General features: G+C 42.0%; 1 protein-coding gene and 2 non-coding genes across 5 annotated transcripts; all 3 read left to right on the top strand.

Annotated features, from left to right (window-relative positions):
* The first annotated feature begins 220 nt into the window (after positions 1 to 220).
* On the top strand, positions 221 to 3,338 carry Tmem107 (transmembrane protein 107). Of its 3 annotated transcripts, XM_076870381.1 has the most exons (6): positions 221 to 261; positions 856 to 945; positions 1,109 to 1,176; positions 1,276 to 1,376; positions 2,166 to 2,262; positions 2,504 to 3,338. In XM_076870381.1, exons 2-6 carry the CDS (start codon positions 859 to 861, stop codon positions 2,571 to 2,573), a joined length of 423 nt encoding a protein of 140 aa, XP_076726496.1. In that variant the 5' UTR covers positions 221 to 261; positions 856 to 858; the 3' UTR covers positions 2,574 to 3,338. The 3 variants fall into 3 exon arrangements, with proteins under 3 accessions (XP_076726496.1, XP_076726497.1, XP_076726495.1); XM_076870382.1 differs by lacking the exon at positions 221 to 261 and having other exon boundaries at positions 760 to 945; positions 2,166 to 2,241; XM_076870380.1 differs by lacking the exon at positions 221 to 261 and having other exon boundaries at positions 760 to 945.
* On the top strand, positions 3,185 to 3,319 carry LOC143411063 (U8 small nucleolar RNA). Its single transcript, XR_013092785.1, has one exon. It is a non-coding gene; the product is annotated as a U8 small nucleolar RNA (small nucleolar RNA).
* A 9,414-nt stretch (positions 3,339 to 12,752) lies between the features above and the next one.
* Positions 12,753 to 12,823, top strand: Trnal-uag (transfer RNA leucine (anticodon UAG)). Its single transcript has one exon. It is a non-coding gene; the product is annotated as a tRNA-Leu (tRNA).
* Positions 12,824 to 17,105: the final 4,282 nt, after the last annotated feature.

Below are 17,105 nucleotides of genomic sequence, written 5' to 3'. Positions count from 1 at the left end.
TGAAATCCGAGTTGGGTCTGAAGTAGACTTCTATTCCCTTCCTCCACTCCCCCACTCCCTTTTTGGTCCTGGTGATCCTCTCCGCTCCCGAAATTCGAACCTCATTCACACTCTAAATCCAAGATATTGGCTGTCTCCTGCATCCCGGCAAAAATCCCTCCTCAAACTAAGCCAAGTTATCTGGGGTGAAAGCAGAGCCTTCTTTAAGGAAGGCTCAGGTCTGGGGTCATCGACAACGAAGAGCTCCGTGACAACAGATGAGTACGGACAATCTAGGGACACCAGACTCCCCACGTTGAGTTTCCTTGCTTTCTCGGGCCCAGGGCAGTGGAAAGCCAAAGGGATGCAGAGGAGGGAAGGGGAGAGTATCCATATTTTGGCATGGTGGTAACCCAAGCCTGCGTGGAGGTGCAGCGGTCTCGGGCTACTCTTAGGTGAAGGGTCATCCTGGGCTAGGTAAGGAGACCGCACGGGTATCAGGGTAGGCCGGCCGGGTGTTCCCGGGCGGGGTAAGGGCGGGTCTCCATTTGCCGGCCCTAAGAGGGCAAATTCGGTGATGCGGGGCTTGCCACAGCGTCCACTCTCTGCCTCAGACCGCAGAACCGACGCCGGAGGGCAGCTGTAGCTGCGAACCACTGACATCCAGGTTCCCCTCCGCAGCGCGTGAGTTTGCTCCTCTCGCGAGGTTTTCGGAGAAAGAGGCGTGGCGCCGGCCTACGTAGTTACCAAGACAACTGGGTGGCGCTAGAGCGCGCGGGAAGTAGGCGTAAGCGGAGATTTTGCCCGCTAGCAGAGACTCTAGGAGTGATCTTCTTTATACTCCCATCCTCTGAGGCTGTGCCCCTGTCCCCAAAGGCCATGGGTCGGATCTCGGGGCTCGTGCCCTCTCGCTTCCTGACACTTCTGGCGCATCTAGTGGTCGTCATCACCTTATTCTGGTCCCGGGTAAGACACACAGCTGCCCTCCCTCCTTTCGCTCCCTTTCCCATCTCTGAGTCGCCCCACCCCAATCCTGCCTCACCCCTTTGGGGCCTTGCCCCTTTGTATCCTTCCATTCCCCGCAGTCCACCCATCATTCATTTCTCTTCCTTTCTTCCCTGCTTCCCAGGACAGCAACATCCAAGCTTGCCTGCCTCTCAGGTTCACTCCCGAGGAATATGAGAAGCAAGACATTCAGTGAGCTCTTGGGGCCGGGTGGTTTGACCCGAGTTGGTGGGAATGAAAGGGTCTTGAAGAAGTCCAGAAGTTCTGAGCCAATCCCTTTTCTCTTTGCAGGCTGGTGATAGCACTGTCTGTCACCCTGGCCCTCTTTGCAGTGGAGCTGGCCGGTTTCTTCTCAGGAGTTTCCATGTTCAACAGCACTCAGGGTCTCATCTGTATCCTTTCTGCTTTCGCGATTTCTTTCATCCATGTAACAAGTCCTTTTTAGCAAGCACAATGGTCTCTGCCCAAGCCAGCACAAAGAATCCAGTTGAAATCTTCTAAGGCAGTGTAGAGGATTTAATACAATTTTCAAACATTTGTTGGGGCTGGGGTTGTGGCTCAGAGGTAGAGCGCTCACCTAGCGTGCGTGAGGCACTGGGTTCGATCTTCACAATAAAGATATTGTGTCCACCTAAAACTAAAAAAATAAATTATTAAAAAACTTTGTTAAGCCCTGTTATGCACTGGGCACTGAAGATTCCCACATGGAAGGAGGCAGACACACAGACATGCATCTGTAAGAGTGATAAACAATTCCAAAGGAGGGTGTAAAGATATAAAGCCCTATGAGAATTCAGAAGAGACCAAGGAATTGAGGCACATGGATTAGGAAAGGCTCTTACTTTTGAAATGTAGACTAGGAGGACCAAGGCTCTGGAGGGTGATGCCAGCAGAGTGTGGCCTGGGGTAGGTAAAGAACCTACCTACCTTACCTCACCTGAAGGGTCTAGGCTGATCCCGAGGTATGCAATGGTGGCCATATCTGGCCAAGCTCAGCTCTGGCCTCTACTCACATGACTGTCTTAAAATTCAGAGACAGGGCTGCTGACTGTGGTCCTTGCAATATGATGAGGAAAGTGAGAGTTAACACCGGTTCAGGTGCCAGCCTCACTGATAGCCATTTCCGGTCCATTACTGCCTGTGGATCCAAAGACTTTCCTTGACCCTGGTGCATTTCCAAGCTATTGGGGCCCATTGTAGTGCATCTGTGGCTCTATCCTTCTTCATATTCGAGCGCTGGGAGTGTACCACATACTGGTACATTTTTGTCTTCTGCAGGTGTGATAGCATTCAATATTTGGGAATGGGGGAAGAAAGATTACCCCCAATCTGAAGGTTTCCCCTATATGGGGCTTTCCTCATGTATGATATACCATTTCCACTCAACATATTGTAGTCTTTTGAAATTGCATTCCTCACTCTCATCCCACTTCCTTAGACCTAAGGGGTGGAGTTTCTGGTTTGAAGATTTGAGTGTTATATCGGAAGGGACCCTGACCTCATTTCTTACCTTCCACAGTGTCCTCCCAGCTGTCACTGAAGTGGCTTTATTCGTCGCTGTCCTTGGTCTAAAAAAGAAACCTTTCTGATCACCTTCATGACTGGAAAGAAAGTAGGGACGAAGGATGCAGGAGAAAGAAGCTGCTAACCATTCCTGGAAGAAGGAAAGCATAGGCTTCAGTTTCTTCTCCCTCTCTCCTCAAACTATTTCTGGTAAAGGATGGCAGTGGGATAATTATCTCCCGAATACGAGATTAGCGTTTTCCTTAGTGCCTTGTAATAAAATATATTTTATAGTAAGAGCAAGACTTATGCAATTTGCAGGAGACAATTGGGGTAGTTAAACTGCTGGAGAAAAGAAAGGCTGTTTTTCAGCCTTAGGGTAAGATAACCAGTATCGCTTCTACTTTGATTTTTACGGTAGATGTCAGGCGGAAGGAAGTGGGCGGGGATATGTAAATAACTATGCGCTCAGAGCTCCGCACACGTATGTGAGCAGAGCATTATGGGAGAAATTAATTTCTCCCTTTTTGGCGCGGAAGGAAAAAAATTACTTTAAAATATTTTCGAATAAATTCAGTGTTAGCATTAAAAGACCCTTAAGTAGCTGAGTTGATCAGGTTGTCTTGTTATATATACTCACCGTAGTTTACAGCGGAATCTATTCTACTGAGTATGGACTAGGCAACGGGACTATGTATCGTCAGGTGGGATAATCCTTACCTGTTCCTCCTTTTGGAGGGCAGATAGAACATGATGATTGGAGTTTGCATGATACGTGATTAACGTCTCTGCGTAATCAGGACTTGCAACACCCTGATTGCTCCTATCTGATTCTTCCTGGCGATCTGATACCTTTTAATTTACAGTGATTGAGAGAGTAAACTTGTGTGTCAGTTTCAGTCTTCCAACGGGACAGTATGTCGATTGGGCTTGTTGTTCAGGGTTTTTTTTTTTTTCTCCTGATTTAAGATAATGCTTTCTTATTTTTTTATTGTCATGTACTGGGAAGTTTGCTGTATTGTTTTTTAAGTGCTGTATTGTCACTTTTTCTATAAAGTTTCAGTCATACTTACTGTTGCAAGTGGTATGTTGTCAAACGTTCAACATTAGAGGACTACTTGCTCAGTATAAGAGCCCGTTAGACATTGGAGTTACCACTCAGAAACCTAGTAAAATCCTTGTTAAGTCTGTAGTCTGATGAGAACACCCACACACCTTCGTACCTTTGCTGATAACAACATAGAAACACACAAATTACAGAAGTCAAGTGTTCTGTCATGTCACAAAATGAATATTCTTAAATTCAGTGTAGGTTGGGAAGGTTCTCTGTACACTTTTCAGTCCTTAATGGCAGAGACCACACCATTACAAAAATAAGCAAAACTCATACAAGGAGATACTCTCTAATGATGCCTTACACACTCATAACTTTTCTGTCTATCCTTATAGCAGGCCTTCATCCTTAGCATTCATTCAATACTTACTTATTGAGCTCTTACTGTATGCAAAGTGATGCAACTAGGACTAAGGGAATAGATGTGAAAAAGACCCATACTCAGCATTGACCATTACAAATCTTACGGCTAATACAGAAAAGAAACAATTTCTAGTTCACCCAGAGTGATTTAATTCTGCAAATTGTGAAAAATCCTATAAAATATATTTAAAGGTGCTATGGAGTGGAGATTAATTTGCCCAAGGTGTGGCAAAAAAGATTGCTTCTTAAACTCCTGGAGCTTAGCTGGAGCAAAGAGGGAAAGCCAGGAAGATGTGCCTTGCTGGCCATGGTTAATGCCTTGGTAGGAAAAGTCTATTTCATCCCCTTACAGTCTTCTCTGTTGTCCCCTAGTGGAGTGTTCCTACTGACTTAGGAAAGCTGATTATCAGCTTACTATTATTAAAAGTCATGTAAATTTACAATTAAATAACCTATAGTTAGGCTGAGGCATAACTCAGTGGAAGAGTGCATACTCAGAGACCTTGAGGCCCTGGGTTCAACCTCTGGCACCAAAAAAATTAAATAATTTAAAAAAAGTAATATAAAAAGAGATAATAAGTACCAAGTGCTTTCCACCCCGGTGATTTTATTATTATACATTCCTGTGATTATTTGTGTTTATCATATCTGTACGGTAGAAATAATATATAGTGATGTTCTAGCATGCATCTGTTCCCAACTAATTTATTGACTTTTAGCTGGTTTGAAATAGACATTAGCAGGAATTTTTACACTATGGAAACTGGCAAATGCTACAAATCAGGCTTTTTTATTTGTCTACATTTAAGAAAGTGATACAGAAAATGTTAATGGGGATTAAATTTAAAAGTGTTATGTCTGTAATTGTTACATTGTGAATAGCACAATCCAGATATTCTCAGGATGTAAACTGGGTGCTATGCACACCTGTAACCCTAGCAATTTGGGAGATTGAGGCAGGAGGATTGCAAATTCAAGCCAGCCTTGGGCAACTTAGTGAGATCCTGTCTCAAAAAAAAAAAAAAAATGGTGTGGGTGAGTGGCTGGGGATGTAGCTTAGTGGTATAGCACCCCTGTCTAATCCCTAGTACTGCAAATATTCATAGGATTTGAAAACTATTATCTGATTCAACAAAGAAGTCACTCAAGTCATTGACAAACCAGTGGGGTTTCAACATGTATCTTTATTTTATGTTGGAACTATACTTGTAGTTAGGCTACAATTCCATTTATAAAATCACAAATACAGGAATAGAATTTATAGTAAATAATATTGTATATTTTATTATTATCTATAAATTTTGTGCTATAATACAGTAAAGTTTATTTAAAAACTTGTCTATATACATGAATGCATATTTTAAAAAACAAACAAAAAATGCATACTCTTTGGCGGGAGAGTTGGTTGTTGAGCATTTACCAGACCACACCTGTTCTGCCATCCCAACAGATTGCTTAACACCAATGACTTCCTTGTTTGGGAAATGATCCAGGATCACTTCTTGGGCTTCAGTTTGACTTCTTTTCAATATGTAGTATACTGACTGCTCCCTTCTTCTTTTTTTGGTACCAGGGATTGAACCCAGGGGTGCTTAACCACTGAACCACATCTCTAGCCCCCCCCTTTTTAATAATATCTTCATTTGTTTATTTATTTATTTTTAGGTGGTGCTGAGAATCAAACCCAGTGCCTTATACATGCAAGGCTACCATTGAGCTACAACCCCAGCCCCCAGCCCTTTTTATTGATTATTTTGAGATAAGATCTCACTAAATTGCTTAGGAACTACTCAGGTTGCTAAGACTGGCTTTGAACTTGCAATCCTTCTGCCTCATCCTCCCAAGATGTTGGGATTATAGGCATGCACCACCATGCCAGGCCTCCTAGCACCTAACTTTTTACCAGGCAGTAGGGTTGTAGTGTAGTGTACTACTGATCTACCAAAGGAACCAAATTGTCTCAGCTCAGTTCACAGAAGTATTTCATGGGATTGTTAAGAAATTAATTGAGATAATCCAGAGGTTAGGCTGGAGTGTTAGTAGGGTGTTGGACCTCTGATAACTGGTAGGTGCCTGTTCCCTAAGTTGACTTAGATTTTGAGACTTTCCCATCATGGTGGACATCTGTTATTTTTGCCTGTTCAGTATCCATCCTTTTTACTGGTAATAGCACCCTTATTTTCCTTTGGGAGGCCTTCCCCCATTCTTAGTCCTCAGGGTTAGTAAGAGGCTGACAGCCATGCCCTCCCATCCCTCTCTCTGCTTCAGGGGTGGCTTTGAGGTCCAAGCCTGGCCAATAAAAGCATTCCATTTTTCTAGGCCACAGTGTTTGATTCAGACATACCTGATAAACCAGGACTTTTAATTTAATTTATTTTTTTCTATCTGTCAGTACTAGGTATTAAACCTAGGGGCACTCTACCACTGAGCCACATCCTCAACCATTTTTACTTTTTATTTTTGAGACAGGGTCTCACTGAATTGCCCAGGCTGGCCTCAAACTTGCAATCTTCCTTGCCTAAGCTCCTGAGTTTCTGAGATTACAGATGTGTGCCACTATACATAGGCAACCAGGAAAAGAGAAGCCTGGTCTCTGAGAAATAAAAGCCTGCTATAAAATACAATGACTAATCCAGTGTAGTACTGTTGCATAATTAGATAGGCCAATGGAACATACCAGAGAGTTCAGAAATAGGCCTAAATACATAGAATTCAGTGGATGATAAGGATATCATTTTACAACAAATAGGGAACTTTTATATATACTCAGAAGAATTGAAAGCAGGGACTTGAACAGATTATTTGCACAAATATGTTTATAGCAGCATTATTATAAGACTTCAAAACAGAAGCAATCCAAGTGTTCATCAATGGAGGAATAGATCAACAAAATGTGGTATGTACCTACAGTGGGATATTATTCAGCTTCAAAAGGAAGGAAATTCTATGGGGTACAGGGGGTGGAGAGAATGAATACAGAGATAGATAGACAACAGCAATAACTTATTTATTTATTTATTTATTTATTTATTTTTGATACCAGGGATTGAACTCGGAGGCACTCAACCACTGAGCCACATCCCCAGGCCCCTTTTGTATTTTATTTGAAGAGAGGGTCTCACTGAGTTGCTTAGGCCTCACTAAATTGCTTAGGCTGGGTTTGAACTTGTGATCTTCCTGCTTTAGCTGCTGGGATTATATGCATGTGCTACCATGCCCAGCCATGAGCAATAATTTCTAATGTTCCATAGCACAGTAGGATAATTGTGGTGAACAACAATGCATTGACTTTCTTTCTTTCTTCTTTTATAATATTTTTTGTTGCAGGTGGACATAATAACTGTATTTTATTTATGTGTTGCCAAGAATCAAACCCAGTGCCTGACACGTGCTAGGCAAGTGCTCTACCACTGAACCACAACCCAGCCCTACACTGACTTTCAAAACAGCTATTAGAGAGGATTTGGAATGTTCCCAACACAAAGAAAGTAGAGCTGGGCACAGTGACACACGCCTGTAATCCCAGAGGCTCGGGAGGCTGAGGCAGGAGGATTACAAGTTCAAAGCCAACCTCAGCAATTTATCGAGGCTGCTAAACAACTCAGTGAGACCCTGTCTCTAAATAAAATACAGAAGAGGACTAGGGGTGTGGCTCAGTGGTTAAATGTCCCTAGGTTCAATGTCCAGTACCAAAAAACAAAATACCTAAAGCAACAGATATGCCAGTTACACTGATCTGCTTATTACACATTGTAAGCATGTATTGTAATGTCATACTGGATCCCATAAGTATGTATAATTACTATGTGTCAATTAAAAGAAAAAAAAATTTTAAAAAGGGCCAGATGTAGTGGTGCATGCCTGTAATCCCAAGGATTTAGAAGGCGGAGGCAGGAGAATTGCAAGAAAGAGACCATCCTCAGCAACCTAGCAAGGTCCTAAGCAACTTACAGAGACCCTGTCTCAAAATTAAAAAAAAAAAACCTCAATGCCTCTGAGTTCAATCTCCAGTAACTGCCCCACCCCTGCAAAAAAAAAAAAAAAAAGAAGGGAATTCTGATATATGCTACAGCATAGATGAACCTTGAGGACATTATGCTAAGTGAAATAAGCCAGTCACAAAAAGACAAATACTGTATGATCCCACTAGCATGAGGTATCTAGAGTAGTTAAATTCATAGAAACAGAATGGTGAGTAGGGGAGATAAATAGTGTATAGAGTTTCAATTTTGCAAGATGAAAACAGTTTTGGAGATTACACAAGAATATTAACATACTTATTACTGAGCTGTGCACTTAAAAATGGTTAAGATGGTGAATTTTTTGTATTTTTACCACAATTTAAAAAAGAGATCATTTAAAAATAAGTCAATGGGAAAAAAGGATCAGTCAACAAAAGTTATTAGAACAACTGAGTAGCCATCAGTTAGGGAATAATAGGGATCAATACCTTGCACCAGTATTATTTATAGATCAGAGCTGGCGGTATGGGGTTAGGTTTGCAGCTCAGCAGTGAAGGATTTGCCTTGCATGTATGAGGCACTGGATTCAATTCTCAGCACTATGTAAAAGGTAAATAAAAAAAATAAAAGGTATTGTGTGTGTGCATGTGTGTGTATAAAGATTGCAATGTGAAAAATAAAAAGCAATCCAGATGCTTAAAATCCCAGTGACTCAGTAACTGGAGGCTGAGGCAGGAGGGTTACAATTCAGGGAGGCCCTAAGCAGTTTAGCAAGACCCTGTCTCCAAAAAAAAAAAAAAAAAAAAAAAAAAAAGCTGGGGGGTGATGGTGGGGTTCTGGCTCAGAAGTAGAGCATTCTCCTAGCAAGTGTGGGACCCTAGGTTCAATCCTCAGCATCACATAAAAATAAATAAATAAAATAAATAAAGGTATTTTGTTCAACTAAAAAATAAATATTAAAAAAAAAAAGCTGGGGCTATAGCTCAGTGGACAAGCACTTCTGTGTTCAATCCCCTGCCCTCCCCCCCCAAAAAAGTAAATGGTACTCAGAGAAACCTTAGAATTTTTAATCTTATTTTGGATAATTTTAGACCTATAAAAAAGTTGCAAAAATAGTGCAACATGTAACTTCTTCACTCAGTTCCCCAAATGTTAACATCTTTCATAACCGTGATTTATTGGTGGAAACCAAGAAATTTGCCTTGATACCACACTATTAAATAATCTACAATTTTTATTTGGATTTTTCTGTTTTTTCCCATTAATGCTCTTTTGCTGGTTTCAGATCTAATCCTGAATCTCATTGCATTAGTTGTCATTTCACATATTTTCCCAGTCTGAGACTGTTCCTCAGTCTGTGTGTGTATGTATGATTTCTTGAACATATTTGAAGAAAAATGGTAAGTTATTTCTCCTTCTCCTTCAGAAACCGTCCCTCCATTTGGATTTGTTCAATGCTTTCTCATCAGTATACGGAGATTATGCATTTGGATTTGTTGTGTGCTTTCTCATGAGTAGAAATGGGGTTATGCATTTTTGGCAAAAATACATAGAAGTAATGTGCCCTCAAAGAGAATTTTTAAAAATAAATTTGGGATGGGGAAGATATTTTTATATATGATAACAAAACACAAAGTCTGGGCTGGGGATTTAGCTTAGTTGGTAAGAGTGCCTGCCTCACATGTACAAGGCCCTGGGTTCAATCCCCAGCACTGCAGATAAATAAACCACAGAATCCATAAAAGGAAAATACTGGTATATTTAAAAGTATATTAAAAGTGTGGAAAGTTGGGGTTGTGGCTCAGTAGTAGAGTGCTTGCCTAGCATGTATGAGGTACTTGGTTTAACTTTCAGCATCACATATAAATAAATGAATAAAATAAAGGTCCATCAACATTTAAAAATATATTTTTTAAAGAAATGTGGGATCTGGGTACAGTGGGGCATGCCTTTAATCTCAGTGACTGGGGAGCCTCTGAGGCAGGGGGATCCTAAGTTTGAGGCTTGTCTTAACAAATTAGTGAGTCCTTAAGCAACTTGGTAAACCCTGTCTCAAAAAAAGTTAAAATAAATATAGAGGACTGGAGATATGGCTCAGTGGTTCAGCCCCCATGGGTTCAATCCCCAGTACCAAAATTAATTAATTAATTAATTAATTGGGGACTGTGGGTGTAGCTCAGTGATAGAAGTATGAACTTAGCATACATAAAGCCCTGTGATCAATTCTCAGGAAGGAAAAAAAAATATATATATATATATATATATATATGAATAGCCTGAACAGTCCAATAAAAATGTACAAAAATTTTCACAGACATTTCACAGATAAGAAAATACAAAGAGGGGCTGAAGTTGTGACTCAATGGTAGAGCACTTGCCTAGCTCCCATGAGGTGCTGGGTTTGATCCTCAGCACCACATAAAAATAAATAAATAAATAAATAAAAATCATGTCCATCCACATTAATATTTAAAAAGAAAAGAAAAGAAAAGAAAAAAATACAAAGAGCAAGGTGTGGTGGCGCACACCCATAATCCCAGCAGCTTGGGAGACTCAGGCAGGAGCATCACAAGTTCAAAGCCAGCCTCAACAATTTAAGCAATTCAGTGAGACTGACTCTAAATAATACACAAAATGGGGTAGGGGATGTGGCTTAGTGAGTGCCCTTGAGTTCAGTCCCCGGTACCCTCTCCCCTCGGAAAAAAAGAAAATACAAAGAACTGTCACACATGAAAAGTTGCCTTACATTCACAATATGAGAAATACAAGTCATGTCTAATTTTGTGTGTGTGTATGACCTAAAAGTTTCATAGGTAAACAGGCCTCACCTGTTTGTTGGTGGGACTAAAAATTGGTATCACATTCGTAGAGAGCAATTTGGCAAAGTCCATCAAAATCAAATCAGTCAAAATTACTAACACTCATATCTTTTGACTTAGGATTTTCATGTCTAGGAATTAACCCAACATTTTCACAGGGGTGAAATGGAAATGTGTAGATTAATCTTTGCCTTCACTTGTGTTGGCAAAAGGTTAGAAGCATCCTAAATGAGTGTCTACAGGAGATTTGTTGAATTATGATACATCCGTGCCATGGAATAGTATGCATCCAGAAACTAATTTGTGCACTGTGATGTAAAACTCTCCAAGATATATTAAGTGATAAAAGCAAGGTGCAGGGCTGGGGTTGTGGTTCAGTGGCAGTGCACTTGCTTGGCATGCGTGAAGCACTGGGTTCGATCCTCAGCACCACATAAAAATAAACAATAAAAATAAAGGCATTTTGTCCTTCTACAACTACACAGACACACACACACAAAACAAAACAAAACAAAACAAAACAAAACAAAAAAACCCAAGGTGCAGCTGAGAATGAGGGCTACCTGGGCAGATTAGCCAAATCCTGTCTCAAAATCAAATGATCAAATGTTAGCTGGGAATGGTGCCTCACACCTGTAATCCCAGTGGCTCAGGAAGCTGAAGCAGAAGGGTCACAATTTCCAGGCCAGCCTCAGCAATTTAGTGAGGCACTGAGTTAGTGAGAGCCTGTCTCAAATGAAGCAGGAAGGATCGAAAGTTCAAAGCTAGCCTCAGCAATTTAAAAAGGCCCTAAGCAAATTAGTGAGACCCTGCCTCAAAAAATAAATAAATAAATAAAATAAAGAAATAAAATAAAATAAAATGGGCTGGTAAAGTGCCCCTGGGTTCCATCCCCAATACAAAAACAAAAACAAAAATCAAATGTTAAAAGGAATTGGGGATGTAGCATATAGCTCAGTGGTAGAGCATTTGCCTAGCATGTCTGAAGTCCTGGTTTCAATCTTCAGAAAAACAAAATATTGTAGGGACAGATGAGGCAAGACACTGAAGATAGCAGGAAATAGTTTTATTTGGCTGCAGCCAGGCTCAGAGGGCCACAGCTTTTGCTGTAATCAATCAATCCCTTGAACTCCAAGTTCAGGTAGCTTCAGAATTTTATAGCTAGAATGTAAGGGGAGGGGCTCAGAAGTTCACAATCTGCAGAAGTGCACATAAAAGAAGCTTTTTCTTTCACTGTTCTGGGCATGTTAACCCTTCAAGGACAGCACCCGAGAAGGGGAGAGCTTCTCCCCTTTCTTTCCTTCCCTTGCCAGCTGTTACCATGGAGCCCAACTGGTAACTTCTCTTATCTTAGAAATGTAGACATCTCTGTGAACATCTCATGCTCAAGGCCAGAGGCCTTGTTTATATATCTCTACAATCTACTATACTGGATAAATGTTTGTGAAAAACTTCTAAGGGGGTGTCCAGCACCTGGAGTGGTGGTTTCTTCAGGCTAATGGCCAAATAAAACAGGGCAACGTGAAAATAGGAAGTTTATCTACATTGAACTCTTTTGTAGAGACTCTTTCGCTGACAGTCCTAAAATCAGCCATGGTGAACATTTCTGAAGAAGCCCAGTTAAGATTTTTGTGGAGGAGGGGGTACCACTACAGAAAAGCAAGATACAAGGAGTCAGCTGGCATTAGAATTAAAAGGTGGAAGCTAGGGCTGGGGCTATGGCTCAGTGGTAGAGCACTTACCTAGCACACGTGAAGCACTGGATTAGGTCTTTAGTGCCACATAAAAATAAATAAATAAATAAAATAAAGGTATTGTGTTCATCTATAACTAATAATACTTTTCACTTTTTGAAAAAGTGGAAATTATAAATATGATTGTATATACCAAGAACATTTTTGGTCGGGCACAGTGGTGCACACCTGTAATCCCAGTAACTTGGGAAACATCACAAACTCAAGGCCAGTTTCAGCAACTAGAGACCCTGTCTTAAACAAAACCAGGGGCTGGGGTGTAGCTCAGTTGGTAGAGTGCTTGTCTTAGAAACAAGATTCTGGGTTCAATTCCCAGCACCAAAAAACACATAAAAAACAAGTGAAATTCCTGGAAGGAGGCACAAGCAATGAGAGAACTGGTTGTTGTGAGGAAAAAGATGTTGCTGGATACAGGAGAAGACTTCTTCCTTCTTCTGTTTTGAACTATATGCCATTTTTTTTTTTTTTTTTTTTTTTTTTTTTTTTGGTGGTGGTGGGTTGGAACCCAGGGCCTCCAGCATGTTAGGCAAGTGCTCTACCAGTGAGCTGCATCCCCCAATCCCCTATATGCTCTATTGAACTTTTGAACATAACTTGTTTTTCTTTAAAAAAAATATACAAACAAGCTACAACATTTTTATCAAATGTGAGCCTGCAGCTGCTTATGTTGCCTATCTAGAAATGAAGCTAAGTCAGAGGAAAGCAGAGCTGAGGAACAGAGAAACATCTTTGATGACATCATTCCAGTACCCAGATCCTACTGTTTCTAGTTATGTGAGCAGCCACCACCAGATTCTACTCTTTCCTTCCTTCCTTCCTCCCTCCCTCCCACCCACCCATCCACCCTCTCTTCCTTCCTTCCTTTTTCTTTTCCCATTTTGGTGCTGAGGATGGAACTCAGGGTCTTGTACATGCTAGGCAAGCACTCTACTATTGAACTACATCCCTAGCCCCAGATTCCACTTTTTATTATTTTTAAGTGTAAAAAGAAAAAAAAAAAAAAACAGAGATTGAACGGAGGGTTGCTTAATCACTGAGCCACATCCCCAGGCCTTTTTATTTTTTTAGCGGGTACTGGGGATTGAACTCAGGGGCACTCAACCACAGAGCCACATCCCCAGCCCTACTTTTTTTTTTTTTTTTGTACTAGGGATTGAACCCAGGGGCGCTTAACCACTGAGCCACATTCCCAGCCCTTTTTTGTATTTTATTTTAGAGTCAGGCTGAGGCTAGCTTTGAACTCAGGATCCTCCTGCCTTAGCCTTCCAAGCTGCTGGGATTATAGGTGTGCACCACCATGCCCAGCTCAGATTCTACTTTTTAATTTTAACAATGTTTGAGTCATGATCATTAAGTCCATCACAACAAGGGCCACACAGTTGTTCCTGGCACTTATCTGATACTTGTGCAGGGAGAACCACACAGATTAATATAATTCCATTTTATGTGTGTATGTTATGGTTTAATACAAAGATTAAACCTATAATTGGAAAATTAAACAAAACAAACCAAAACCCTAAGGTACAAATCAATGTGCATAGTCTGTTAGCATTTTTATTTATTATTGTTATTATTTTGGTATTGGGGATTAAATTCAGGGGCATTCAACCACTGGGTCACATCCAGTTCCAGAGGCAGGGTCTCACTGAGTTGCTTAGCACCTAGATAAGTTGCTGAGGCTGGCTTTGAACTCATGATCCTCCTACCTCAGCCTCTCAAACTGCTGGAATTACAGGCACCACTGTGCCCAGTTTACCATTTGTATTTATAAAAAGAGAACCCCCTGCCTGTAATCCCAGCAACTCAGGAGGCTGAGACAGGAAGATGGAAAGTTCAAAGTTAGCCTCCAACCTCAGCAATTTAGAGAGGCCCTTAAAATATCAAATAGAAAACCTGGGGATGTAGCTTAGTGGTAAAGGGTCCCTGGGTTTAATCCTCAGTCCAAAATAAATAAATAAATGAAGATTAATAGATAAATAAAATAAATAAAGAGGGGGAAAAGAAGTATCTAGGTATATACTGTGTCTGCAACAACTATCCCCTGAGGATTTACACACCTTTAGACAGCAGCTGTTTAGGATGGGCCTGGGATGGCTCAGATCTTCTGATGGTTCACTACCTTCTTTGTATCTTTTGGATTGTTTACTATGGTTGAGTTACCTATTTAAAAAAACTGATATTGAAATTTTTAAATATAATTATCAGAGAGAAGATATTGCATTCTGGATTGAGAAAAATAGGTAAATGAACAAAAAGCTTTTATTTAGTTTTTCAAAGACAAGGACATCCAAAATCTTCTAGAAAGTAAAACAAAAGGATGTGGTGGCCAAGGGAACTTCAATGTTATGCTTAATGTCACATTATCTGTGTGATGAAAAACGAATCCACTCTGGGTTCCATCCCCAGTACCCAGGGCTTAAGGTACTCCGGTAGAATTGAGCGCTCCTGGAAATTCACCTAAAGCATCTGACACAGGAGCCTTTGGAGCTTCCCTCTCCTCCTGGAGCTGGGAGCTTGACAAGGTGTCCCCTGGAAACCATTAGGGCCAGAGGGCACCTTAGAGGTTACAGGATTTCTGCTGATCTCAGGCGGCTCCCCTCCCAGCCTGGGTCCCAACCACAATTCATCTGTTCTTAATTAAAAGACCTTTGCTGTACAAGCTGCGTGGAGGGTCACAAGAGGTCCCTGAAATTAATTACTAGTTTGGTCAGGTTTGACTCATGAGGATAGAGAAGTTTATGAGTAAGTGTGGCAAATGGCACAGCCCCCTTCCACCTCAACTTCGAAACCAGCAGTTATTTCAAGAGGGAAAAACGGTACGATCTCTATATCGCCCACGTCGGAATCCCAGGAAAGTTCTCCTTAGAAATGAACAAGAACGTCAGGCCCCCAGCCCACATCCTTAGAAGGATCCTTAGGGGCGGGGCCTAGAAATCCAGCCTTCAATCCCCCAGTAGGGAAAAGTGGAAACCACCATCTCAGTTTTGCAAATACTTTATTTATTTATTTTTATAATCGACTCCCTCTTTCGTGGATCTCCATTCTAACTGCTTGCAGAAAACATTCTCTTATTCATTTCCAGGTGAATTCAGTCATCCTACCTCATTCCTCCCGCCCCCCACCACCGATCTAATTTTGGAGTTTCTTGGCACCACAGCCTAGGTCGGGTGTGTTGGGGAGGGGTTGTGCAGTGAGTCCTCACTCTGAGGTCAGTCCTCCTGGGTTCCCCATCTCCATGGCTCATATGTGCTCTCATTTCTACTCTGCTGCTGCTGCCCCCCGCACCCCCATCCACATTGCAAAAGCAATGTATTAGCTTTCTAAGCCACAAACAATGGGCTCTCCCCAAATTTATGTGGGCTTCTGTCTTCCACATCCCCTGTACTTGGCCAGGGAAAATGGGGATCACCCCATTTCCTTGAACTAGTATTCAACATTATGCCAGGCTGTCCCCAGCTAGTGCAGGGTGTTGGGGAGGGTAGAGGGCTCTGCCTGTTTGTACCTACCTCCTCCTAACTCTCCCTGTCTTATACCCACACTTTGAAGCTTTTGAACTTGAAAATCTAGAATTTGGCATCTTTATTCTCTGACTAGAAAGGAAAGTGGTCTCAGGGCCAAAAAAAAAAAAAGTCATTTTTTTTTACAGCAAGATCTGAGACCCTATGGAAGATGCACCTTTCTTTCTTTCACATAAGCTGAGACAGCCCAAAATTATGTCAGTGCAAAAGGACCACGGACATGGCTGCTCCTGGGAGGCGGAAGGAGCAGACAGCATTTTAGATTTGGCTGAGTCCCGGCACCCAGCACATACACTAGCTGCTCACTCACCTCCCCCAGACAGCTGGGAAATGACACCTCTGGTGACAGAGCCAGTCCCTGGGCTTCTGCTAGGAGGGGGTGGGGCACTGCAGTGGAAGAAGATCACAGATTCTGAAGCCCTGGAAAGCCTGGGTGGGGGTGGGAAGAAGCCAGCTCCTGTTTGGCTCAGAGATCAAGGCCACCAATCTTCCTCCCCAAGCCTCCAGGGATGTAGTGAGTACCCCCCAAGGCAGGGACACTAGGCCTCCTCTAAAATGCCTCCTTCTCCCTGGCTTTGACCCACCAGTAACTCACTGGTTCAATCTTCTTTGAGAAGCTGGATGGGAGTGTGTACAGCTGCTGGGTCAGTTTAGAGGACCCAGATGGATGTCAGGGATGGACCAGGCCTGAAATAATCTCTTCCCATTACCCAGGTCAAATCATTGAACAAAGTTGATGTCTACACACGTAGTTGCTCCAGAGAGAGGATGTCCAAGGTCACATCTGTGATTGGAATCCCCATGTAAAGTAGGATGTATAATCTGAGTACTGCAGGTGTTGCCCTTGCCCTCTCCTGCCTGGACAGTCTGGGAAAGAACTAGGTGTTGGCTAGCCTGCAACCACTATGTGAAGCAGCCCTACGGGGCAGTCTCTGCCCTCCTCTCCGGATTCTTTAGCTTGCTGTACCTCAGTCACGCTTGCTCCAGCTTTGCTTACAGAATACCCTGGGCCTGAACTTCAACTGTGAGGATCCGCAGCTTTCAAGGGCCTGCAGGCTCTCCTAGGACTTGGTTGGGGATAGGGTTTT

This window comes from Callospermophilus lateralis, chromosome 11 (assembly GCF_048772815.1).
Source record: "Callospermophilus lateralis isolate mCalLat2 chromosome 11, mCalLat2.hap1, whole genome shotgun sequence".
NCBI classification, from domain to species: domain Eukaryota; kingdom Metazoa; phylum Chordata; class Mammalia; order Rodentia; family Sciuridae; genus Callospermophilus; species Callospermophilus lateralis.
Note: the sequence above shows the minus strand (reverse complement) of the source record. Positions and strands in the feature narration are given on the sequence as shown.

Excerpts from the sequence above, each read along its gene's own strand:
- Tmem107 (XM_076870381.1), top strand. The coding sequence starts at position 859 with ATGGGTCGGATCTCGGGGCTCGTGCCCTCTCGCTTCCTGACACTTCTG. Across the intron at positions 946-1,108 it reads TCACCTTATTCTGGTCCCGG|GACAGCAACATCCAAGCTTG; the intron begins GTAAGACACACA and ends CCTGCTTCCCAG. Across the intron at positions 1,377-2,165 it reads CAGCACTCAGGGTCTCATCT|CTATTGGGGCCCATTGTAGT; the intron begins GTATCCTTTCTG and ends TGCATTTCCAAG.